The 23,377-nt window shown below is 39.4% G+C and overlaps 1 protein-coding gene across 2 annotated transcripts in view; it reads right to left on the reverse strand.

Moving 5' to 3' along the window:
- The window catches only part of LOC120048269 (2-oxoisovalerate dehydrogenase subunit beta, mitochondrial-like), an 84,068-nt gene extending 66,206 nt beyond the window's left edge, over positions 1–17,862 (reverse strand). For both annotated transcript variants that reach the window (XR_005476998.1, XM_038994112.1), the window contains exons 1-4: positions 17,635–17,862; positions 7,618–7,695; positions 7,411–7,479; positions 4,723–4,856 (exon numbers count right to left, since the gene is read on the reverse strand). Coding sequence is in view for 1 of the 2 variants with exons in the window: in XM_038994112.1 (XP_038850040.1) it covers positions 4,723–4,856; positions 7,411–7,479; positions 7,618–7,695; positions 17,635–17,830 (477 nt within the window). In the remaining variant the exon portion in view is untranslated. The remainder of the gene's footprint in view (positions 1–4,722; positions 4,857–7,410; positions 7,480–7,617; positions 7,696–17,634) is intronic.
- Positions 17,863–23,377: the final 5,515 nt, after the last annotated feature.

Raw genomic sequence — 23,377 nt, forward strand, 5'->3', positions numbered from 1 at the left:
GATTTTGTAGGCTCGGCCCTAATTTATGCCCAAGGACCAGAACGCCCTTCCCACCTCCGAGGGGCCAAACCTCTCCAACAGAAACCAGAGAATTGACTACTGAAATGTGTGTAAGATACCAAACATGGCTGCAATAGTGTTATTCTATAAAACAAAGTGTCTTCTGAATAGAACGCTATATGGCTGTATGATCTCTATGGTTACTTGCAGTTGTTCAGAGTGAACTCTGTCGACACTGTATAAAATTGTACTACCCAGCCCACCCCCAGAAGTGACCCGCTTCCTAGAGGATTTTGGCTGGTTTGATGTGAAATCTTAGTTTTACTACCTTTGGTTAATTCTGTGGATTGGGCAACAACTGAATTTTGAATAGATCTGGTATAAATGGGATGAAGTTCTGTTGTTCTCGCTCTTCTCCTGTATCCTACCCATGGAATAAGGTTGTACAGACATTTTTAATTTGTGAGCTACCCAGGCCCATGCCCCGAGTAGGTCTGATTAGTTCATGCTTTGTCTTGTAAGTTAGAATTATGCTCTGTTAATTTTTTTTATTTGTATTTAACCTTTATTTAACTAGGCAGGTCTGTTAAGTACAAATTCTTATTTACAATGACAGCCTACCGGGGAACAGTGGGTTAACTGCCTTGTTCAGGGGCAGAACGACAGATTTTTACCTTGTCAGCTCGGGGATTCGATCTAGCAACCTTTCGGTTACTGGCACAACGCTCTAACCACTAGGCTACCTGCCACCCTGGTATTGCCTTGTAACGTAAGCTTTATGCCTTGTATGTGAATCCATTCATTTTACACAGTTATTAAATAATACTTGCTTTGATATTCGCTTATCATGACAATTCCATAATACTTGATTTCACATCGTTTTACTATAATGTTAAATCGAGTCAGATAAACATTTTAATTAGGCCAATTGTATTGTCTTATTACGGGTCGCATGTGAGGTATATACACTGAGTGCACAAAATATTGAGAACACCTGCTCTTTCCATGACAGACTGACGAAGTGAATCCAGGTGAAAGCTATGATCGTCTCCTTATTGATGTCACTTGTTACATCCACTTCAAATCAGTGTAGATGAAGGGGACAAGTTAAAAATATATTTTTAAGCCTCGAGTCATGGATTGTTTATGAATGCCATTCAGAGGGTGAATGGGCAATACAAAATATTTAACCTGTTTGGGATAGGGGGCAGTATTTTCATGTCGGATGAAAAGCGTGCCCAAAGTAAACTGCCTGCTACTCAGGCCCAGAAGCTAGGATATGCATATAATTGGTAGATTTGAATAGAAAACTCAAAATTTTCTAAAACTGTTAAAATAATGTCTGAGTATAACAGAACTTATATGGCGGACGAAACCCCGAGGACAAACCATCCAGATGTGCGCGACCTGGAGCTCCCTCCACTTGATTTTATCCGCTATTGAACACAGTATATTCCGTCTTAAATTTTATCGATTATTTACGTTTTAGGATACCTAAAGTTGGATTAGGAAAGTTGTTTGAAATGTTTGGACCAAGTTTACAGGTAACTTATTAGATCATTTGTAGTCATGTTGGGCGAGTTGGAACCGGTATATTTCTGAATCAAACGTGCCAAATAAACGGACATTTTGGGGATATAAAGAAGGAGTTTATCGAACAAAAATTACCATTTGTGATGTTTCTGGGACATATTGGAGTGCCAACAGAAGAAGATCTGCAAAGGTAAGGCATGAATTATATAGTTATTTCTGACTTTCGTGTCGCACCTGCTTGGTTGAAATATGATTTTCATGTGTTTGAATGATGGGGCGCTGTCCTCAGATAATCGCATGGTTTGCTTTCGCCGTAAAGCCCTTTTGAAATCTGACACGGTGGCTGGATTAACAAGAAGTTAAGCTTTATTTTGGTGTATTGCACTTGTGATTTTATGAAAGTTAAATATTTCTAATAATTTAATTTGAATTTCACGCTCTGGAATTTCACCGGAACGTCTAGCTATAACAGGTTTTAAGTGCCTCTGAACGGGGTATGATAGTAATTGCCAGGTGCATCGGTTTATGTCAAGAACTGCAACGCAGCTGGGTTTTTCATGCTCAACAGCTTCCCGTGTGTATCAAGAATAGTCCACCACCCAAAGTACATCCAGCCAACTTGACAACTGTGGGAAGCATTGGAGTCAACATGGGCCAGCATCCCTGTGGAACACTTTTGACACCTTGTAGATTCCATGCCCTAACAAATTGAGTCTGCTGAGGGCAACTCAATATGAAAAAGGTGTTCTTAATGAGTATAAATACACACACAATTCAGAAAGTATTCAGACCAATTGACTTTCTCCACATTTTTTCCCCCTCATCAATCTCAAATCAAATTTTATTTGTCACATGCGCCGAAGACAACAGGTGTAGTAGACCTTACAGTGAAATGCTTACCTACAAGCCAACATTGTAGTTAAACAAATAGCTAAGAAAATATTTACAAACTGAAGTAAAAAAAAATATAAAAAAATAATAAGGCTATATACAGGGGGTACCGGTACTAAGTCAATGTGCGGAGTACAGGTTAGTTGAGGTAATTTGTACATGTAGGTAGGGGTAAAGTGACTATTTATAGATAATAAACAGCGAGTAGTAGCAGTGTAAAAACAAAATGGGGTGTCAATGTAAATAGTCCAGGTGGCTATTTGACACACACAATACCCCATAATGACAAAGCAAAAAGGAGGTTATTTGTTTTGTAAATGTTTTAAAAATAAAAAAATTGAAATATGACATTTACATAAGTATTCAGACCCTTTACTCAGTACTTTGTTTAAGCACCTTTGGTAGCGATTACAGCCTCGAGTCTTCTTTGGTATAACGCTACAAGCTTGGCACGCCTGTATTTGGGGAGTTTCTCCCATTCTTCTCTGTAGATCCTCTCAAGCTCTGTCAGGTTGGATGGGGAACGTTGCTGCACAGTTATTTTCAGGTCTCTCCAGCGATGTTCGATCGGGTTCAAGTCCGGGCTCTGGCTGGGCCACTCAAGGACATTCAGAGACTTGTTCCGAAGCCACTCCTGCCCTGTCTTGGCTGTGTACTTAGGGACCTTCAATGCTGCAGAAAGTTTTTGGTACCCTTTCCCAGAAAGCTCGGAGCTCTACGAACAATCCCTTCGACCTCATGGCTTGGTTATTGCTCTGACATGTACTGTAAACTGAGGGACTTTATATAGACAGGTGTGTGCCTTTCCAAATCATGTCCAATCAATTGAATGTAACACAGGTGGCCTCCAAGTTGATGAGATATCTCAAGGATGACCAATGGAAACAGGGTGCATTTGAGCACAATTTTGAGTCTCACAGCAAAGAGTCTGAATACTTGTAAATAAGGTATGTTTTTTAAAATATTTTTTTATACATTTGCAAAAATGTCTAAACCTGTTTTCGCTTTGTCATTATGGGGTAGTGTGTGTAGATTGAGGAAGGAAAAAAATATTTGATCAATTTTATAATAAGGCTGTAACGTAAGAAAATGTTCAAAAAGTGAAGGGGTCTGAACTTTCAGAATGCACAGTAAATACTTATATAAAATATTACCACACTACAATTGACCTTTCCCACCACAAAAAACTATTGAAGACCACATCTTCTAAGGGTTCTTTTAAGTCTATGGTTAATATATTCAAGCATACTTCATACTTGCCAATACATTCTGACTATCATATAAACAGGTGAAAAACTCCCAAGTCCCTAGGAACCTGATTTCAGAACCATTTTCCCCCCCCCTACGTATTCACAGTTGACAGAACCTGACCCTTCCACTAGTGGTGTCCAAGGCTCTATTTCATCTAATATTCAGGTAGACAATTCTTTCTTGATTTTATGCATCTCTGGGGGCCATTTTGGACTCCCTCGTTTTAATTGAGAGTACAGAGAGGAGTGTGTGTGTGTGTGTGTGTGTGTGTGTGACTCAACGTGCCTGGCGCTATGTGTATGCCATTTTGCTCTGTAGCAATATGGCAGCAGTCTGAAATATCTCATCATTATCAACATTCAGCGGTTTTTCGGTTGCCTTGACAAGGGAGGGAAACTCATTGGTCTTTGGGATGTGGATATGCTGCTTGGAAACGAGTGCCAGCATAACAGACAAGGCCGGATAGCGAACCCAGCGCACGCTTTCCAGGTCAGTGAATTAAAGCCCCATTGCTATCTTCTGAGGTAGACTCGCTACCCTAGTGTTTTCTTTGAGCAAATTTTTACAGTGAGGGAGGCATATTTCGGGCAGATTTCCGGTGTCAATTTCCGGTCTTTCAAACAACAGCTGTGCTATTTAGAGTGGAAATGCATCAGCAGATAACATTAAAAGCTAGTGTGTGGTTGGCATCTGGCCAAATTGCACCTCAATTATAATGTTTTGCTTTTTTGACAACGTCTGATTACAACTTGATTGTGTGGAAGCCTAATCACATATGAGCAGAGAACGCACTAGGAAAAATATTATATTTACACAAGATTGACATGGATGCAGATGAGGCAGGCGTTTGTTGGTAGGTAAAAACATACGCATGAGTGAAGCAGAAATGGGAAATGGATCCCAGTAGTCCCTGATCAAATCTGTTCCCGTCACAGGAGAGGCTGGGCAATGACGATAACAAATAAAAACCATCTGCGTCAGCAAACAGGCAAACAAGTGACTGAGAAACTACACTTCGTGGCACAGAGCGCAGTCAGACTGGCTCACCTGGTCGAAGGCAGGGTAAATGTAGTCGGCAAACTGAATCTCAGCGATGGCCGTGGCGCCGGCGACTGCCGCACCGATTCCAAATCCCACAATGCCTTGCTCACACAGAGGAGTGTTGAAGACACGGTCTTTACCTGGAGAGAGAGAAAGAGGAGGGGAGAGGGTTACTCAGTTATCATCTATCAAGGGGACTGATGACGACAAATAACAGCACACCCATATCAACCAAAGGAAAGAGTTAAATGCTGTGCATTGCTGACTAATCACTTCAAAAACATCCACTCATTCCTTTTCAATTAGGGATGAAATCCAAGCAAAATACAGTGTAATAGGGCCAGGGCACATGATGGATGACAAGGTTTGTCAGTCGCCCCCCTACCCAACACTTGCTTCACAAGTGTGTTTAATCATTGCAGTGTCTCCTTAAAATAGCATCCGGACTTAATATAAGTTAAGTGACATTCAGAGAGAGAGAGAGAGAGAGAGAGGACTCCACCTCAACTGGAGCAAATTAGGCTGTGATGCACTAAAAAGCCCTAGTCTGAATAATAAACAAAAACTATTTTTCCATCCTGCACTCTATAATCTTGACCGGGAGCCACAGGACTGGGGCTCTACATTTTGGGAGGAATGTTCTTTTGGTTCCCTTGCTTTGTTTAATTGCCAAGGAGCAAGTATTTTCTTTCATTGATCCCTCCGAACCTCTTTTCTGTCCTTACCGCAAGTGCCCACTTCTCATCAAAAACCGGACACCATTAGAGCACTATAAGCCCTCAGAAATGAAGAATTAGGCCAACCTGTCAGTCAAATCAGAATCCTGTGTACTTGTAAAACACAGCCAGAGTATACAACAAATAAATCTGGTGGTCAATGAGTGACACAGTGAGCTCCAAACGTATTGGGGACAGTGAGAATGTTTTGTTGTCGTTTTGGCTCTGTAATTGTAATCCAGAACTTTGTATTTGAAATGATACAATGACTATGGTGTGAAAGTGCAGACTGTCAGCTTTAATTTGAGGGTATTTTCATCCATATCGGGTGAACCGTTTAGAAATGACAGTGCTTTTTACAGTCACCCTATTTTAGGGGACCACAAATTCACTTGTGTATTAAAGTAGTCAAAAGTTTAGTATTTGATCCTATATTCCAAGCATGCAATGATTACATCAAGCGTGACTCTACAAACTTGATGGATGCATTTTCTGTTTGTTTTTGGTTGTGTTACAGATTATGTATTATGTAATTTTGGAGTCACTTCTACATTAATGTGGATGCTACCATGATTACGGATAGGCCTGAATGAATCGTGAATAATGATGAGCGACAATGTTAGACGCACAAATATCATACCCTCAAGACATGCTAACCTCTGACCATTACGATAAGAGGGGAGGTTAGCATTTTTTGCGTCTGTCACATTCTCACTCAATGTGGAAGTGTTCATAAACATTCTATTCTTATTTACAATAAAAGTGACTCCAAAATGACACAATACATTATTTACCATTAATTTCAATTGGGCACAAACTAATCTGAAACACGACCAAAACATACAGCAAATGCATCCAACAAGTTTGTAGAAACACAAGCCTGATTTAATCATTGGAATATGGGATCAAATACTAAACTTTTGACTACTTTAATACACATAAGTGAATTTGTCCCAATACTTTTGGTTCCACAAGTATTGTGTCACTGTCCAAACACTTTTGGAGCTCACATTTGATGAATATGCACTACACTTGCACATGTTTGAGGCATCTATTAGCTAGTCATTCATGATACTCATTTTCATTTAGGAGAAATAGAAAGACCGAGGTCAAAGTGGCTAGTCGTTTCCAGGTGAACGGCGCAGGAGACACTTCCTGTGCGCACGCTACTCAGTGGCGGAGTAATGCATCACTGGGGTGAATGAGTCAGTCAGCCACACAAAGAGAGATCAGGACACTTCCCATAAACCTGCATGTGGTATAATGGTAGAGAGAGAAAAGATAAATCCCTCTCCGCCATCTACCTCCCTTAGATGAGATTAAAAATAATGATCCCTAGCAGAAGGTCAACACATCTGACGTCAATGACAACAAAAGAGAGCAGAGAGGGAGACGATTAGGTTTTGGAAAAGCCAATGCACATATATTTCCACCTAGCCAGGGGTGAATCACGACTGGTTTCCACATTATGGAGATGAGGGTAAAGTATTCTACATGATGAGGAGGCAGCACACAAAAGATATAATGGCCATTTCAAAACCTGCACCTTTGTAGCAGCAGTACACCCAGACAAGTTAATCCATAATTTCATATTAGGATAATAAAGAGAAGGAATTCAACTGTGCAATGAATAGCCTAACAGTATGCATGGGCATAGCGGACTAAAATTATTACTACTATATGAAAAAGGTTTCCGTAGAAATGTGTCTCCTTACAATTGTTGATTGCAAGGAGACACATTTCTAAGCAAGCACAGCTATGTCAGGACTATCACACACACATGCAAAGTAACACACAATTTTGGAGTTTTGACCAATAGGTCTATGTACACACACACACTTGGAGTTTTGACCAACAAGCGCATGAAAATGGTCCTCGGCTGCCATCTGTTGGCATCACAATGTCATTAACATTAATCAGCACAAACATACTGATATATTTGTCTAAAATGGTAAGGGGAAAGGATTCAGCCTCTTACCATATTTGTCTCGGAGACCCACGGTACAACGAAATACTCCACCAAAGGCGACATCCTCCCCAAAGATGACTGAAGCACAGATACATCTCATATTGATTGACGCAGTAATACATAAACCTAATATTTCTAAGTTGCATGTCTTATTCACGCATATCTTTCAAGATATTGATGAATACATTAAATGACAATCCAGACCAGTTTTATTACCTGCGGTGGGGTCGCTGGCGAGAGTGTTGTCCAAGGCACTGGTCACAGACTGAAACAAGTTCATCTTTGTAGTGGGGCCTACAAGAAGTTGGGAGAATTTTATTAACAGAAACTATTTGAATTCCATATTTTTTAAGTTGTGTGTGTGTGTGTGTGTGTGTGTGTGTTTGTTTGGGTGTGTGTGTGTATGTATGTATGTATGTATATATATATATATATATATATATATATATATATATATATATATATATATATATATATATATATATATATAGAATTCGTAATGTACAGATGGAATTGTTTAATTCATAAATTGAACTTTAATTTGAAACTGAATGAATATTGCATTCAGATTTCAAATTCAATTTAGGTTAATATTCAAATTCTATATTTATATAATCAGTTTCAATATGGTAAATATCGCATTCGTTGTATGTGTACCAAGTTCAAACTATAATTTCCAGTTTTACCAAATATGTATATATTCAACTTCAGACACATTTCAAGGTTCTACTCTGACCTTTTTACAAGGAACACATGAGCACCTAAGTTGAAAAATGTAGGCACACAAAAAGGTATTTAGGAGAACAATGAAAAATAAATTTAAAAAATTCTAGCCGTACTGGCACTCCCGAAATATTTACTTCAGGATGCACAGCAAAATATTTGGCACATATGCGAGTAAACATGTCACACTTCAGCATTCAGATTGGTTATTTTTTATTAATTTGGAGAACTGAATTTGCAGAGAGAACATTCTGGTACTTTGTCAGCAAAGAATGCTAGAAGAGAACAGACAGAATCAAACGCTGTGTTAAATAGGTTTCGGGCAGTTTCTGAAACCAATGTTTCCAATTATTTTAATGATTACTTAATTGGCTAAGTAAGCACACTTAGGCAGGAAATGCCAACAACAAACAGTGAGCCATTATTACTCATACATAAAAAGACAAATATTGAAAGAAAGCAATATAAGTCGGAATTTTAGTAAAGTTAGTGTGGGAGAGGTGGAAACAATATTGTCATCGATCAATAATGACAAACCTAGCATTGACAACTTTGATGTTAATATGCTGATGATGGTAGCACACTACGGCCACTCCTATGTGTCATATCTTTAAATCGAAGCCAAGAGGAAAGTCTTTGTCCTCAGGCCTGGAGGGAAGCCAAAGTTATTCCGCTACCCAAGAGTGTTAAAGCAGCCTTTTCTGGTTAACAGCAGACCTATCAGCTTGCTACCAACTCTCAGCAAACTGTTGGAAAACATTGTGTTTGACCAAATACAATTCCATTTCTCTGCAAACAAATTAACAACAGACTTTCAGCATGCTTATAGAGAAAGGCACTCAACATGTGCTGCACTGACGAATGACTGAAGATTGGTTGAAAGAAATGTACAATATGAAGATTGTGGGAGCTGTACTGTTAGATACATTTGAAGTCGGAATTTACATACACCTTTGCCAAATACATTTAAACTCAGTTTCACAATTCCTGACATTTAATCCTAGTAAAAAGTCCCCGTCAAAGGTCAGTTAGGATCACCACTTTATTTTAAGAATGTGAAATGTCAGAATAATAGTAGAGAGAATGATTTATTTCAGCTTTTGTTTCTTTCATCACATTCCCAGTTGGCCAGAAGTTTACATACACTCAATTAGTATTTGGTAGCATTGCCTTTAAATTGTTTAACTTGGGTCAAACGTTTCAGGTAGCCTTCCTCAAGCTTCCCACAATAAGTTGGGTGAATTTTGGCCCAGTCCTCCTGACAGAGCTGGTGTAACTGAGTCAGGTTTGTAGGCTTCCTTGCTCACACACACGTTTTCAGTTCCGCCCACAAAGTCTCTATAGGATTGAGGTCAGGGCTTTGTAATGGCCACTCCAATACCTTGACTTTGTTGTCCTTAAGCCATTTTGCCACAACTTTGGAATTATGCTTGGGGTCATTGTCCATTTGGAAAACCCATTTGCAACCAAGCTTTAACTTCCTGACTGATGTCTTGAGACGTTGCTTCAATATATCCACATAATTTCCCTTCCTCATGATGCCATCTATTTTTTCAAGTGCACCAGACCCTCCTGTAGCAAAGCACCCCCACAACCTGATGCTGCCACCCCCATGCTTCACGGTTGGGATGGTGTTCTTCAGCTTGCCAGCCTCCCCCTTTTTCCTCCAAACATAACGATGGTCATTATGGCCAAACAGTTCTATTTTTGTTTCATCAGACCAGAGGACATTTCTTCAAAAAGTACAATTTTTGTCCCCATGTGCAGTTGCAAACTGTAGTCTGGCTTTTTTTTAATGGGGGTTTTGGAGCAGTGGCTTCTTCCTTGCTGAGCGGCCTTTCAGGTTTTTGTCGACACAGGACTCGTTTTACTGTGGATATAGATACTTTTGTACCCGTTTCCTCCAGCATCTTCACAAGGTCCTTTGCTGTTATTCTGGGATTTGCACTTTTCGCACCAAAGTACGTTCATGTCTAGGAGACAGAACGCGTCTCCTTCCTGAGAGGGAAGACGGCTGTGTGGTCCCATGGTGTTTATACTTGCGTACTATTGTTTGTACAGATGAACGTGGTACCTTCAGGCGTTTGGAAATTGCTCCCAAGGATGAACCAGACTTGTGGAGGTCCACAATCTTTTTTCTGAGGTCTTGTCTGATATCTTTTGATTTTCCCATTATGTCAAGCAAAAAGGCACTGAGTTTGAAGGTAGGCCCTGAAATACATCCACAGGTACACCTGCAAATGACTCAAATTATGTAAAATTTGTCTATCAGAAGCTTTTAAAACCAGTACATAATTTTCTGGAATTGTCCAAGCTGTTTAAAGGCACAGTCAACTTAGTGTATGTAAACTTCTGACCCACTGGAATTGTGACTGTAAACAACTGTTGGAAAAATTACTTGTGTCATACACAAAGTAGATGTCCTAACCGACTTGCCAAAACTATAGTTCGTTAACAAGAAATGTGCGGAGTGGTTGAAAAAAAAGAGTTTTAATGACTCCAACCTAAGTGTATGTAAACTTCCGACTTCAACTGTATCATCGCAGCCTTTGATATTGCCAATAACCTGTTGTTGAGAAAACACACAGTACCAGTCAAACATTTGGACACACCTACTCATTCAAGGGTTTTTCTTTATTTTGTACTATTTTCTACATTGTAGAATAGTGAAGACATCAAAACTATGAAATAACACGTGTTAAACAAATCAATATATTTTTTATATTTGAGATTCTTCAAAATAGCCACCCTTTGCCTTGACAGCTTTGCACTCTTGGCATTTTCTTAACCAGCTTCACCAGGAATGCTTTTCCAAAAGTCTTGAAGGAGTTCCCACATATCCTGAGCACTTGTTGGCTGCTTTTCCTTCACTCCGCGGTCCAACTCATCCCAAATCATCTCAATTCGGTTGAGGCCGGGTGATTGTGGAGGCCAGGTCATCTGATGCAGTACTCCATCACTCTCCTTCTTGGTCAAATAGCCCTGCAAACCAGATGGGATGGCATATCACTGCAGAATGCTGTGGTAGCCAGGATGTTAATTGTGCCTTGAAAAAAAAAAAAAAAAAAAATCACTGACAGTTCAACGGCAAAAGCAACCCCACACCTCCTTCTCCATGCGTCACGGTGGGAACCACACATGCGGAGATCATCCATTCACCTACGCTGCGTCTCACAAAGTGACACAGCGGTTGGAGCCAAAGTTGAAATTTGAGATTTTAATCAGACCAAATGACAGATTTCCACCAGTCTAATGTCCATTGCTCGTTTCCTGGCCCAAGCAAGTCTAATCTTATTGGTGTCCTTTAGTAGTGGTTTCTTTGCAGCAATTCGACCATGAAGGCCTGATTCACACAGTCTCCTCTGAACAATTGATGTTGAGGTGTGTCTGTTACTTGAACGCTGTAAAGTATTTATTTAGGCTGCAATTTCTGAGGTGCAGTTAACTCTAATGAACTTATCCTCTACAGCAGAGATAACTCTGGGTCTTTTTTTCCTGTGGCGGTCCTAATGAGAGCCAGTTTCATCATAGCGCTTAATGGTTTTTGTGATTGCACTTGGAGAAACTTTCAAAGTTCTTGACATTTTCCAGATTGACTGACCTTCATGTCTTAAAGTAATGGACTGTTGTTTCTATTTGCTTATTTGAGTTGTTCTTGCCATAATGTGGACTTGGTCTTTTACCAAATAGGGCGATATTTTGTATACCAACCCTACCTTGTCACAACACAACTAATTGGCTCAATTGCATTAAGAAAATTAATTCCACAAATTAACAAGGCACACCTGTTAATTGAAATGCATTCCAGGTGACTACCTCATGAAGCTGGTTGAGAGAATGCCAAGTGTGTGAAAAGCTGGCAAGGCAAAGGGTGGCTACTATGAAGAATCTCAAATATAAAATATATTTTGATTTGTTTAACACCTTTTTAGTTACTACATGATTCCATGTGTTATTTCATAGTTTTGATGTCTTGACTATTATTCCACAATGTAGAAAAGAGTAAAAATAAAGAAAAACCCTTGAATGAATAGGTGTGTCCAAACTTTTAAATGGTACTGTATATGTTATGGCTTTGAGCTTTTTTAAAAAATGGAAGCTTCTCTAATGTCAAACATGTAAAGTGTGGTGTTCCGTAGGGCAGCACTCGAGGCCCTCTACCCTTTCTATTTTTAGCAATGACCTGCCACTGGCATTAAACAAAGCATGTGTGTCCACGTATGCTGCTGATTCAACCATATACGCATCAGCAACCCCAGCTAATGAAGCCACTGAAACCCTTAACAAAGAGTTGCAGTCTGTTTTGGAATGGGTGGCCAGAAATAAACTGGTCCTGAACATCTCTAAAATTAAGAGCATTATATCATTCCCTAAGTTCTATACCTCAGCTGAATCTGGTAATGAATGGTGAGGCTGTTGAACAAGTTGAGGAGACTAAATTACTTGGTGTTACCTTCGATTGTAAACTGTCATGGTCAAAACAGAGATTCAAAGGTTGTAAAGATGGGGAGAGGTCTGTTCGTAATAAAGAGATGCTCTGCTTTTTTTTGACACCACACTCCACAATGCAATTCCTGCAGGCTCTAGTTTTATCTTGATTATTGTCCAGTCATATGGCCAAGTGCTGCAAAGAAAGAAATGGTTACGCTGCAGCTGGCACGTCTTGCGCTTCATTGTAGTCAGAGGGCTAATATTAATACTATGCTTACCAGTCTCGCTTGGCTAAGAGTTGAGGAAAGACTGACTTCTTGTTTCTTTAAGAAACATTATGTTGGAAATTCCAAATTGTTTGCATAGTCAACTTACACACACTTACCCCACCAGATATGCCACCAAGGATATTTTCGCGGTGCCCAGGTCCAGAACAAATTCAAGGAAACGTACAGTATTATACACAGCCATGAGTGCATGGAACTCCCATCTTATATAGCACAAGTGAATAGCAAACCTGGTCTAAAAAAAAAGTATAATAAAGAAACACCTCACGGCACAACGCCTCTCCCCCATGTGACCTACTTGTTGTGTATGTACTGACATGTATGCGTAACAGATAGATACACACACGTTAATGTTTTAAATGTAAATTGTATAGTATTTTTCGTTATGTGTCGAACCCCAGTAAGACTAGCTGTTGCCATTGGTGTCGGCTAATGGGGATCCTAATAAATCAAATCAAAATGTTGAATTTATTTTCTTCCCATGAACTTGACTAGCGTTTGAACCGCTTGGGCTATAAGCTACTATGACTCTATTCCTGAAACCTAAGACACACTGGAACATGGTTGTGCCTTCTGCATTATGGTCACAGAATGGGCAGGACACGTTATAAGGGAGTGTGACAAGAGATGCTATTTGGCTCCCAAAACAATTTCTCACGTCATCTGACAATAACATCAGTTCCAATCCAAGTGCCAATGCCGTTTATCAAACTCTAGGCGTTTACATTTGTTGGATGATATGAAAATAGAGCTTTTTGGCCACGCACACCAGTGGTGGGTTTGGGGTCAAAATAAGGATGCATAAGCAGAAAATAACCCTATACCTACTGTAAAGTATGGTGGTTGATCTGATTTTAAATGGGGCTATTTTGTTTCCACTGGTCCTAGGGCCCTTGTTAAGGTCAACGGCATCATGAACTTTAACCAGTACCCTAATATTTTTGCCAAAAAACCTGGTTGCCTCTGCAAGGAGGCTGAAACTTGGCCGGAGGTGGATCTTCCAGCAAGTCAATAACACCAAGTCACCCAAAATCCAAAGAAATTGTTAATTGACCACAAAAATCTACATTTTGCAATGGCCATGTCAGAATATCAAGGATCTGGAAATATTATGTACGGAGTTCTCCAGTCTCATTAAACATTTTAGAAAAAGTCTCAATGCCATCATCCTCACAAGGTGAGGTATTGAAAGATATATAAAAATAAATACATTTTTTTTTAAAGCATGGGAGCAAACAATTTGACCCATATCTTTAGAAAAAATATTGTCACTTGTTAAACAAAATCTCTCTGAGCAATTGTTTCAGTATAAAATACACATTTTTTTGCATACAATAAAACACAGGATTTGTATTATTTATTTTAGGCAATATTTTTTGGCTCATCTTGATTAAGGGTGCCAATAATTTTGTACATGACTGACTGGGTTCAAAAACTCAAGCCTACTGCACAACAACACTTTCTTTGGCAAACAGAAGCAGAAGGTTCTGTGTACTCCAATGAGACTGCAACAGAGGTGGATTAGTGATCCATGCATGTGATGAGCAACATTATTGCCTTTGACCTGAAGACGTATTAGTTTGACTGATGGGGATATAACTCAGGTCTCCTGTGCACCACACAATGCAACTTTTCAGGTCTCTAACAAGCTACTCATCATGAAAGCGTCGCAAGTCACAGAACCAATGCCTAGGCCTTAGCTCCGCAGGCTAACAAAGTCTTAACCCAGTCAGTCACGTTACCCTTATAATATGTGCCCTTGCCAGAGACATAAAACTAAAGGTGTCAGCATACTTCAGTTTGGCTGGAAACGAGTCATCCCTCATTGCATGGCAACAAAGACTTTACTGAAGAATCCTTACTGTTTCCTGCAGTAAAATTACCTAGTGCCCTCATGGGTGGAATGTTAATATTTTTCATAATTTCATTTTTCTATGTTTCTATGTCAAACAGTTTCGTTATAATTCTGTCTTCTGTGATGTATAAAAGTGTAATATTGGGATACAAACTCAAAATTGAATACATTTCAGCTCTATATCTATGACATGGTACAGGTGTATTTTTTAAAGAACATTACCATGTGTGTAAGGTCTATACTTTTGTTTCAAAGTAGATTTGTTTAAGACTACCAATAAACACTGTGTGACCCTGATTGCAGTAAAATTAATAGCCTGATGGGACGCCACACTTCAAATGTTTTGTATATTTTATTGTAAGGGCAGACATGTCTGAGGCAGAGGTCCTGAGCTCAACTTTCGATATAAGCTGAATTAGGGGGAAGCGGTACTCAAGCAGTGTGTCATCCTTTACATTACCTTCCTCATCTCATGCCTATGGGCTTTAGCTAAGAGGGCTAACACAGTCGTGTGACATCCAGGAACTATTCCTTTCAATCTTTTACCCAGACTTCAGCAGAAATGTAGAGAAGCATATTTAGTTTCTTTAAAATGTAAAAAAAGAACCACCAGTCAGGAAGATACTACACTGAGCAAAAATCTAAACGCAAAATGTAAAGTGTTTGTTGAAATAAATGCATATATGCACAAAAAGCTTAGTTCTCTCAAATTTTGTGCAGAAATGTGTTTACATCCCTGTTAGAGAGCATTTCTCCTTTGCCAAGATAATCCAAAACCGTAGGCTAAGGTTAAATCTAGACTTGGTTTCCTCTATCGAAATTGCTCCTCTTTCACCCAAGCTGCCAAACTAACTGATTCAGATGACCATCCTACCCATGCTAGATTACGGAGACGTAATTTATAGATCGGCAGGTAAGGGTGCTCTAGAGCGGCTAGATGTTCTTTACCATTCAGCCATCGGATTTGCCACCAATGCTCCTTATCGGACACATCACTGCCCTCTCTACTCCTCATCTCTGTATACCTGTCGCAGGACTCACTGGTTGCTGCTTATTTATAAAACCCTCTTATGCCTCACTCCCCACCCTTATCTGATATACCTACAGCAGCAGCAGTCCTCCACATACAACACCCGTTCTGCCAGTCACATTCTGCTAAAAGGTCCCCAAAGCACACACATCCCTCCTCGAGATCAACATTAATTCCCGCACTTTGGCTCTTTTCAGTTCACTGCAGCTAGCGAATGGAACGAGCTGAAAAACAGAAGAAAAAAAACTCACTGGACCGTTTTATCTTTATCTCTTCATTCAAAGAATCAATCATGGACAGTCTTACTGACGGTTGTGGCTGCTTCTTGTCATGTGTGTTTTTTCCTATATTATAATCCCAGCCCCCATCCGCGCAGGAGACCTTTTGACTTTTGTTAGGCCGTCATTGTAAATAAGAATTTGTTCTTAACTGACTTGCCTAGTTAAAAAAAAAAAAATGCTTTTATTTAAGGGTGACCTACATTGAAAGGACGGGAAGTGTTGGCTGTGCACTTGACCAGGCCTTCCACATTTAACCATCTAAATATCAAGTTGTTTTATATTCTCAAACTAATAACAGGCCGTTTTAACTCAGAAAACAAACGATCAAAACGTACACAAACCATAATCTTACCTCAGGAATCTAGATGTAATGTTGTCCACGAAGTAGGCTAATTATCTTGACCGCCCCAACAGACACCAAAATGTTCTGTCAATCCTTGAGATAAACATTAATCCCCGCACTTTGGCTGTTGTTAAATTGTGTGCAGTATCACACAAGGTCTTTATCACTTGACTGTCATTCAGAAAATCCTTTCCTGAATCAGCTGATGATGTGCGACAAATGTCCCCACTTAACGAAAACAATTTTGAGTAATTCTTGAAAAACCCTGTTAATGACAGAATCGATTTGTGTTTTATTAATCATATTAAAGTACATCTTGATGTTTGCAATCACATACATTAATTTTATGTGAGCCTATGAAAACTAACATTGGGAGATACGAAATGTTACAATACACTTCTGAGGTCTCCACACACAAAAAAGTGAGTCTCAGCAATATCCAGGAATTTCACAGGATCAATGTCAATGTATAATTCAATTGTTAAATGCTTAGTATATGATAACAACAAACAGTATCAAATCACATTTTATGTCACATGCACCGAATACAACAGGTGTAGTAGACCTTATAGTGAAATGCTTACTTACAAGCCCTTAACCAACACTGCAGTTAAGAAAAATGTAAGTAAAAAATAAGTAACAAATAATTAAAGAGCAGCAGTAAAATAACAACAGTGAGTCTATATACAGGGGGTACCGGTACAGAGTCAATGAGTGGGGCACCGGTTAGTCGAGGTAATATGTGCATGTTGGTAGATGTATCATACATGTAGGAAAGAAAGGTTGTGTTTAATGTCACTCGATTTTAGCCAAATCTGAAGACTCCAAGCACGAGAAATGAATTAACTATGTTTAAACCCTGAGTTGAATCAACACCTATATTGAATATATCCATGTACCCCCTTCATATCTTAATGTATTCATATGAAGAAAAAAAGAAAATGATTATGAATTACTTTCTAGCAGCTCCAAACAGCTGTCCACTGCCAGAAATGCTCACTGGTACCCTAGAAAGAGCCACGTGACGGCCATCTACATCTGCCAAACAAAAGTCTGGGCATGCAACACAGCCAATTTGCCAACAGAAAAAGAAAAGCTGGAATGCAGCTGGAATAACGTTAACCAGCTAGCTAATGTTATCATGTTAGTTAGATAGCTAGCTAACTCATAAAGAAAAAACATTGCAGACCACAAATTTAATATATTTTCAAATGATCTTTACCTTTTCAGCAAAGATGTTCTGTATGATAAATTATTTGAGAATGCAAGGGCATTTCACTTACCATACTCTGTGGGGACAGGGTCAGGGTGGTAGGTGAAGTGCGCAGCATTCCTTCTTTGTGTTTTTGTTTTGGATGAGCAATTCGGGGATAACCTCAGCAGAGTGAACCCAAACGAGCTCTGGGCACCGACATTTACATTCGCGATGGAGGCTTTCGAAACTGCACCTTTGAGAAGAAACCGTGCAGCAGCCGCCATTGCTGTTGTGAGTGGACTGAACAGGAAGAAGAGAATAATGACAGCGTCCCTTTTTAGTCGAAAGGGGCTGTGGTTGGTTGAAACAGTGGGTGGTGGAACAGTGGGTTCAGCCTCTTGTCCAATCGACCCTGAAATACTTGAGAGATGTATTTACCCTGGCCCGCGTTGAAGTGTCCGTCACGTCGTCTGGCGAAACCTGGTAGGGAGGAGCGCCTTTCATATCAAACAGTAATCTGCACCGGTCGGTTGATGTTGTCAACAAGGCAGCACGGTATCGTCCAGAAACATACAACATATATTTTCCATAAAATACATGTTTTATGTTTGTTTTATTGGAAGGCAGATAAAGCATTTTTATCAAAAGCAATCACTTTTGCATGGGAAAACACAGAATCCTACTCATTACTACACGTGCTTTTTACATCACTTTTATTTTGAGCCAACTTCGCCGTCGGACAGAGCGGGCACCCGACTCAAGCCCGGAGGCAGTAATCAACTTTCAGCCGGTGCAAAACACGCCTACACAGGCGCCAGGGCAAAATTAATCGAGCTCCCTCCTTGACTTTTGTTACGTTCGACATTGCAGCCCACTTTAAAAGCGAGTCGAGACTGACTGATCTACAAATCACCGTGCATCCTAAATAACAACTCAATAGTCTTTGTAGATCAGTAAGTCAGTCACAATTTAACAATGATACATCATGGTTTTGACGCTCTCGAACACAGCCTTTGACTAAGGTCATGAAGTTGTGCCAAAGATTATGGATATACTGTCAAGATAGTCTCTCCGCCCTGGCACTGGGAATCGTTGTCCACAAGCTGTCTAGCTCCCGCCCATCCTTTCTTTGGATTGGTGGATACATCTCATTACTGCAAATCTGTTTTTGAATATTCGATGTAAAGTGATGTAATAAGCACGAGGGTTGTTGACGTCAAACACCTATATTCAATGGAGAGAGATGCTCCCTACTTGCCTCATTTAATGAATATGCATAACCATTTCGAGACAACTCGCTTATAGTGGTTTTTCTTTCAAAGGTGCCGGGCTGGCACATGTCCTACTTATATCAGTACACTCGTAACAACTTCAGCATTACGAAACTTATATTTGATCAAATAAACTTCACGCAGCAAATAAAACATTTTTTTTTGTTGACCAAATTCGACAATCTCTGGTTGTGCTAAACAATTACTTTTTTATTGTGGGATGACGAAACTATGTTGTTTCCACAGCCACCATCAAACCATCATTAAATTATCATACAAGCCTACCTACTGTAATCGATCACAAACCACAACCTATCTAATGTGATTTAGAATTTTAGACCAAATAATCTTGTAGTCCTATGTAAATCCATGACTCTTGCATTTAACATACTACTCACATAGACCTACACATAATAAACTATAGGCAGGGCCTAATAATAAATACTTAATTTAACTTTAAAAACGATTTAGCTTTTCATTTGGCATGAACACAACCAGTCATGATGTTTTCATCTGATTGTCAAATAAATAACAATGTAGGCTACCTGTGCATGTTCATCCACTCCATGGACAGGGAGAGTTTGTGCAGCCATGTAGAAATAAATAGTTTAAAGCATGACAGAGAGGTGGAGGGGGTTCGTTTAATTTGGAAGCGTTTATTTTAATATTTAGCACGGTAAAACATATGTCATGGAAATTCTTACACAGGGACACTCGAAGTCAATCTTAAATGAATCATCCTTTATTCGTCAGCACACTGGAGAGGTTCCAACCAACTTAATGAACCATAGTACACATGTCAATCTCAGCAGTTGTCTTATATTCGGCTATACACAGACAAGTTATATTTGCATGATTTAGCATAATTAATTAATCAATACCGTTTTGTTTCATTCATGTGACTGACCAAAACCGGTTCATAACATGTTTTATTTTTTTTATTTCACCTTTTTTTTTACCAGGTAGGCTAGTTGAGAACAAGTTCTCATTTGCAACTGCGACCTGGCCAAGATAAAGCATAGCAATTCGACACATACAACAACACAGAGGTACACATGGAATAAACAAAACATACAGTCAATAATACAGTAGAAAAATAAGTCTATATACAATGTGAGCAAATGAGGTGAGATAAGGGAGGTAAAGGCAAAAAAGAAGGCCATGGTGGCGAGGTAAATACAATATAGCAAGTAAAACACTGGAATGGTAGATTTGCAGTGGAAGAATGTGCAAAGTAGAAATAGAAATAATGGGGTGCAAAGGAGCAAAATAAATAAATACAGGAGGGGAAGAGGTAGCTGTTTGGGCTAAATTATAGATGGGCTATGTACAGGTGCAGTAATCTGTGAGCTGCTCTGACAGCTGGTGCTTAAAGCTAGTGAGGGAGATGTGTTTCCAGCATCAGAGATTTTTGCAGTCCGTTCCAGTCATTGGCAGCAGAGAACTGGAAGGAAAGACGACCAAAGGAGGAATTGGCTTTGGGGGTGACCAGTGAGATATACCTGCTGGAGCGCGTGCTACGAGTGGGTGCTGCTATGGTGACCAGTGAGCTGAGATAAGGCGGGGCTTTACCTAGCAGAGACTTGTAGATAACCTGTAGCCAGTGGGTTTGGCGACGAGTATGAAGCGAGTGCCAACCAACGAGAGCATACAGGTCGCAGTGGTGGGTAGTGTATGGGGCTTTGGTGACAAAACGGATGGCACTGTGATAGACTGCATCCAATTTGTTGAGTAGAGTGTTGGAGGCTATTTTATAGATGACATCGCCGAAGTCGAGGATCGGTAGGATGGTCAGTTTTACGAGGGTATGTTTGCCAGCATGAGTGACGGATGCTTTGTTGCGATATAGGAAGCCGATTCTAGATTTAATTTTGGATTGGAGATGCTTAATGTTTTGTCCTTTGTTATGGCAAGCCTAAATAAGTTCAGGAGTAAAAACGTGCGTAACAAGTCACGTTTCATGGACTCACTCTGTGTGCAAAATAGTCTCTGCACTCCACACGTACAATTATCTGTAAGGCCAATCAGTCGAGCAGTGAATTTCAAACACAGATTTAACCCCAAAGATTAGGGAGGTTTTCCAATGCCTCGCAAAGAAGGGAACCTATTGGTTGATGGATAGAAATAAAAAAATCTGACATTGAAAATCCCTTTCAGCATATCTCAGACTGGCCAATAAAAAGACTGGCCTCTTCACTGTTGACGTTGAGACTGGTGTCTTGTGGGTACTATTTAATGAAGCTGCCAGTTGAGGACTTGTGAGGTGTCTGTTTCTCAAACTAGACACTCTAATGTACTTGTTCTCTTGCTCAGTTGTGCACCGTGGCCTCCCACTCCTCTTTCTATTCTGGTTAGAGACAGTTTGCTCTGTTCTGTGAAGGGGGTAGTACACATTGTTGTACGAGATCTTCAGTTTCTTGGCAATTTCTCACATGGAATAGCCTTCATTTCTCAGAACAAGAATAGCCTGCTGCATTTTAGAAGAAAGTTATTTGTTTCTGGCCATTTTGAGTCTGTAATCGAACCCAGAAATTCTGATGTTCCAGATACTCAACTAGTCTTAAAAGGCCCGTTTTATTGGTTGTTTAATCAGAACAACAGTTGTCAGCAGTGCTAACATAATTGCAAAAGGGTTTTCTAATGATCAATTAGCCTTTTAAAATGATAAACTTGGATTAGCTAACACAATGTGCCATTGGAAAACAGGAGTGATGGTTGCTGATAGTGAGCCTCTGTACACCTATGTAGCTAATAAAAAATCTGCCGTTTCCAGGTACAATAGTTATTTACAACATTAACAATGTCTACACTGTATTTCTGATCAGTTTGATGTTATTTTAATGGACAAAAAAATAGCTTTTCCCTCAAAAACAAGGACATTTCTAAGTGACCCCAAACTTTTGAACGATAGTGTGTGTGTGTGTATATATGTATATATATATATATACTGTATATATACAGTACCAGTCAAAAGTTTGTACACATCTAATTATTCAAGGGTTCTTCTTTCTTTTTACACTTTCTACATTGTAGAATAATAGTGAAGACATCAAAACTATGAAATAACACATATGGAATCATGTAGTAACCAAAAAAGTGTTAAACAAATCAAAATATATTTGAGATTCTTCTAAGTAGCCACCATTTGCCTTGATGACAGCTTGGCACACTCTTGGCATTTTCATATTTGTACATTTATTTGCTTTAAGCCCTCCAGGAAGGGGTGGGATGGAGAGGGTTTTTCTGGGGAGGGGAGGTGGGACTGACAAGCCACCCTAGTTGCTGGTGGGGGGGTTATTGAAAGGAGACATGCTGGATGGGTGCGGTTGGGGTAATGGGGTAGCAGGTTGGGGTGGAGGCTCACTTTTTCCCCCTCTTTTTACATACTAAATGTGTGGATAATTTTTGGCTATTGTGCAAGCAATTTTTTTAATTATAAAAATGTGTGTATTGTGCATCCACCCCCCCCCCCCTTCCCTTAATAAGATAATAAAAAAATTAATAAAGATTTGGTCCCAAAACAAAAAAAGACCCCTTGAGGTCTAGTTTTAAATATTACTTTTTGGGGGGCAGAATTGCTGCGATTACATGTGTTCCCTGTGTGCAATTGCAACACTCTAAATAAACTACAAATATGCAATTCCGTTCTATTGAAATTAATTTTCTTAAATTCATAAATTCATTCCTTAAGACCTGCCCTTAACAAATTAATAATGAATGATCTTTGTAGTGGTGTTTTTTATAATGGATTTTCACACTTAAATAGTGGTATTTTTGTGTTTTTTATTTTATACCTATAGCCTTCAATTACATAAACTAATGAAAATACCATTGTGTTCTTTGACATACATTTAATTTCATATTCTAATGTTACCTAAGACCTTCATAACCACAATCAAATTATTGTTCCTCCGATAGCATATATGAAATGAACATTGCATTCGGAAAGTATTCAGATCCCTTGACTTTATCTACATTTTGCTATGGATTAATTAAAACATTTTCCTTATAAAATGTATTGATCATGTTTCCATTGATCATCCTTGGTATGTTTCTACAACTTGATTGGAGTCCACCTGTAGTAAATTCAATTGATTGGAATGATTTGGAAAGGCACACACCTGTCTATATACGGTCCCACAGTTGACAGTGCATGTCAGAGCCAGTTGTTGTAGCCTATTACCTGTGAGGCAAATCAGAGCATAAACTGAAATAACTTATTTTATTTCACTTGACTGATGGTAATTTCTCAGCCGAGGGAGGGAGTGCGAGTCGAAGTGGAGAAGAGTGTTTCATGATTTCTAAAAGTGCTGAATAAAAACAGCATTGTAGTGCTGATCATTGCCTCTGAATGTACTGAAATGGTCAATAAGGCCCTCGATTAGATCAATGCAATCAGTGATTGATATAGAGGGGGACTGGAGGCCCTTCATGGAAAAATCACTGATATCAAATGACTTGACACATGCTCCAACATCATCTTCTATACACTGCCTCTTGAAAAAATTGGCCACTTGTTTTTGCTAGCCTTGTGAGTCTAGCTAGCAAACGATGTGTAGC

The sequence above is a fragment of the Salvelinus namaycush genome, chromosome 5, assembly GCF_016432855.1.
Source record: "Salvelinus namaycush isolate Seneca chromosome 5, SaNama_1.0, whole genome shotgun sequence".
Lineage (NCBI taxonomy): Eukaryota > Metazoa > Chordata > Actinopteri > Salmoniformes > Salmonidae > Salvelinus > Salvelinus namaycush.